The following is a 3,037-nucleotide window of genomic DNA, read 5'->3' as shown; positions in this document are numbered from 1 at the left end:
ATGTCTTCAAAGTTACTAACGTCAACGGTCAATGCGTCTACATCTGCAAGATATACTCCAACTAACCTCAAAGCGTCCATGTATATTCCTTTTGGACAAAGTGGATCTGGATGCTATGGATCAACTCTTGGAAAACTGCACGCTGTATATACAGAGCCAATACAATCCAAAGTCTTCAAATTAGCATTGTCCATTCCTTGTCCAAGTGGTTCAGTGTTCAACATAGGAGACTATGGCACAGCAGATGGTGGCACTTCTATGGTCTTTCTGGGGCAACTGATAACACTTCTGAAACAACAACATGGCCCTGGCGCCCAATTCCAGGTTATCTATGAAGATCAGGGCGAAAATGACTTCAACTCGCTGTTCAGGCGATTGTCTGGAATTATCCCCGATCCGCCTTCCTACCTTATTGAAATGGATAACGTTTATGCTCTTGCTTGCGGGACAGACTTCTACAAACAATGTGTACCTTCACATTCCATGCATTTCATCATGTGCATGATGTCTGTACAATGGCTTTCCAAACTGCCAACAGTATATAAGGATTCTGTCTACATTTGTCACGAGAGCCCCGAGCACGAAAAGGAAGCTTTGAGGAAACAGGCCCAGTTGGATTGGGAGAGATTCTTGCTGATGAGGAGCAGGGAAATGAAAGAAGGGGGTGTACTTTTTATTGGTGCTCCTGCGGAATATGTGCATCAAAAGACTGGTCAAAAAAGATTCTGCAACGACACGTTTTTGACTCTCATGACTAAAGTATGGAAATCATTCACGATCTCTGGTGATATCACAACACAAGAGTTCATTGATACAAATATATCATGCTGTGTGAGGAACGTGGACCAGATGAGAGAACCTTTTGTGACGGAGAAGTCTCAAGTCGTTGAATCGGGACTGCGTCTCTTGTCATCAGAATTGATTTTCAACAAAAACATCTTCTACTCTTCCTGGAAGCAGAAGAAAGACGAGGAGGGGATTGATGACAGGGAGGGATTTGCTAGGATGATGGTATCAGCCCACAGGCAATGGAGCAACCACAGCTTCATTGCAGGTCTCTCAGAGTCCCGCTCACTGGAAGACAAGGAGAAGATTGTAAACAACTTGTATGCTAATGTCACCACGGAAATCGCAAAAATGGATCCTGAAATGCTTAAGGATGATCTTTGTACCATACATGTTTTGATCAAGAAGATATATAAGTAAAGGCTCATGAATATGTTTCTATTTGTCTATCCAGAGATTGTGAAAGAACCCACAATTTTGTACATTGACTTTATGTCGAGATGAACTTGCTGGAGAATGGTTTGTCTAGTTTCTGTACAGTGGAAGTACTCATCATATATATTGATATAAATTATAATTTTCGAGGACTTGGAAAAATTGGAAGAACAAAAAATTAATTGAATCATGTAAAGAGAACGATTGCTACACGTAATGATGATTGAAATAACATTCAATGTGGCAATTTATTGTGTGGTACTCATCAATATTGCCGGAAATGTGACATGTAATGTTAAAATAAATATACAATATAAAAAAACAACTGTATATGTGAAAGACTTGTTCTTAAGATATTTTATTGAAAGCATTCGAGATAAAATTCATAATAAATGGCAATCTAAAGGGAGATAACTCTAAAACGTTTTGATAGGTTATTGAGGTCATTGCTACGAGTTGTCCTTTCCTGTCTAACTTTTAAAGCGAGCTAGACGTGGCTAACATTCACAGTCCATATCGCCGCGTAACAGAGGCAGCATGATGAATAAAGGAAGAGTGGGGGGTCTGTGAGGACAAGCAGGGCAGGACAAAAACAGGCGAGGCTTGACAGTGACCGGGGACCGCAGACAACTGAGCAGGCAGCCGTCGCAGACATCCAGTGCCAGCCGTCCGCTCCCGTACAAGATGGCGCCATATCGGGTGAGGTTATTCGTAAACCCAAGATATGTCTCACCCTCACTTAAGTCCATCAAACAACCTCCAAAACGTTCATATATCTTTCGAAAGCATGGTAGATACAAGTCGCTCTTCCGTCTCGGGCTCGTCAAACGACACGTCCAATGCAGCACATGTATGTCCATAGCGACATCCACAAAGCACACTGTCGCCGATATCAGCCAAATGTGTATTCCACTAGCTTGGGATGATTTTGGGGATATTGTCCCACAGAATATTAAAGATTTGGAACCATGTGTATGTGGATTTAGCCATAATGCTCAAAACAATTAAGGAGTCATCATGTTCTGATAGATGTTTAGTAGGTGTAATGGGCCTACATAACAGAGGCAATCTGGAGATAGTAAACCGCCTGCAGTCCGAAACTGCAAACACGAAAACGTCGTTTATTTTCCGTATACTCTGGGATAAGGTAGTGAGTTTAATTGCATACCCGTTCAAGATACCCTCGGTACAACACACCTAGAGAAAGAAAACGAAAAAAAACCAATCTACAGCAATCTATGAATTTACCCCAGTATCTATTTGACACCTCTTTACAATCACCTTTCAATGATTGGCCAATTGATCAGTGATGACAAAGGCTTGAGATAGCCACAGGTTAATTAACAACTTCGGAAATATCTCCCGTCACGTTTATCATGTCGGCCATTTTGACGTCTTGTACTTGTTGTAAATGTATTACGAAGTTCTGTCATTGTGATTGACTTACTGGGGTAGTTCTTAACAGACCCTCTCATCTAATGAGGATATGTTTTGTAATACATTTCTTGTAAACAAACTAAAACAGATGTTCCTTGCTTTTGGGGGAACTATTTTATTCCGGGATGGCCTATTAAAGCTAGTTGTAAGTCAAGGCACCATGCGTGTGTATGATCTGTTATTGTATGTGTTTAGCAAATACGTTTTTATGCGTTAATAAAATACACTGACGCAAGTATATCCTAATCAAATCAATTGAACAATTGAATATCCTTTTTTTACATGATATTATATAACATCACTACACAAAAGTTGGACTGTTGCAGTTACACACTACGGTGATCACATTGAACTGCACTTTGAACAGTATTTCAGTTAT

General features: G+C 40.4%; 1 protein-coding gene across 1 annotated transcript; it reads left to right on the top strand.

Moving 5' to 3' along the window:
• Nucleotides 1-1,206, top strand: LOC139464620 (uncharacterized). Its single transcript, XM_071246146.1, has one exon. The coding sequence runs from the start codon at nt 1-3 to the stop codon at nt 1,204-1,206; it is 1,206 nt and encodes a 401-aa protein (XP_071102247.1).
• Nucleotides 1,207-3,037: the final 1,831 nt, after the last annotated feature.

Source organism: Haliotis cracherodii, unplaced genomic scaffold (genome assembly GCF_022045235.1).
Source record: "Haliotis cracherodii isolate W230 unplaced genomic scaffold, xgHalCrac1.p SCAF_17, whole genome shotgun sequence".
NCBI classification, from domain to species: Eukaryota; Metazoa; Mollusca; class Gastropoda; order Lepetellida; family Haliotidae; genus Haliotis; species Haliotis cracherodii.
The sequence above is the reverse complement of the archived record's forward strand: the minus strand, read 5'-3'. Positions and strand labels throughout refer to the sequence as shown.

Coding starts and splice junctions, on each gene's coding strand:
- LOC139464620 (XM_071246146.1), top strand. CDS start 1: ATGTCTTCAAAGTTACTAACGTCAACGGTCAATGCGTCTACATCTGCA.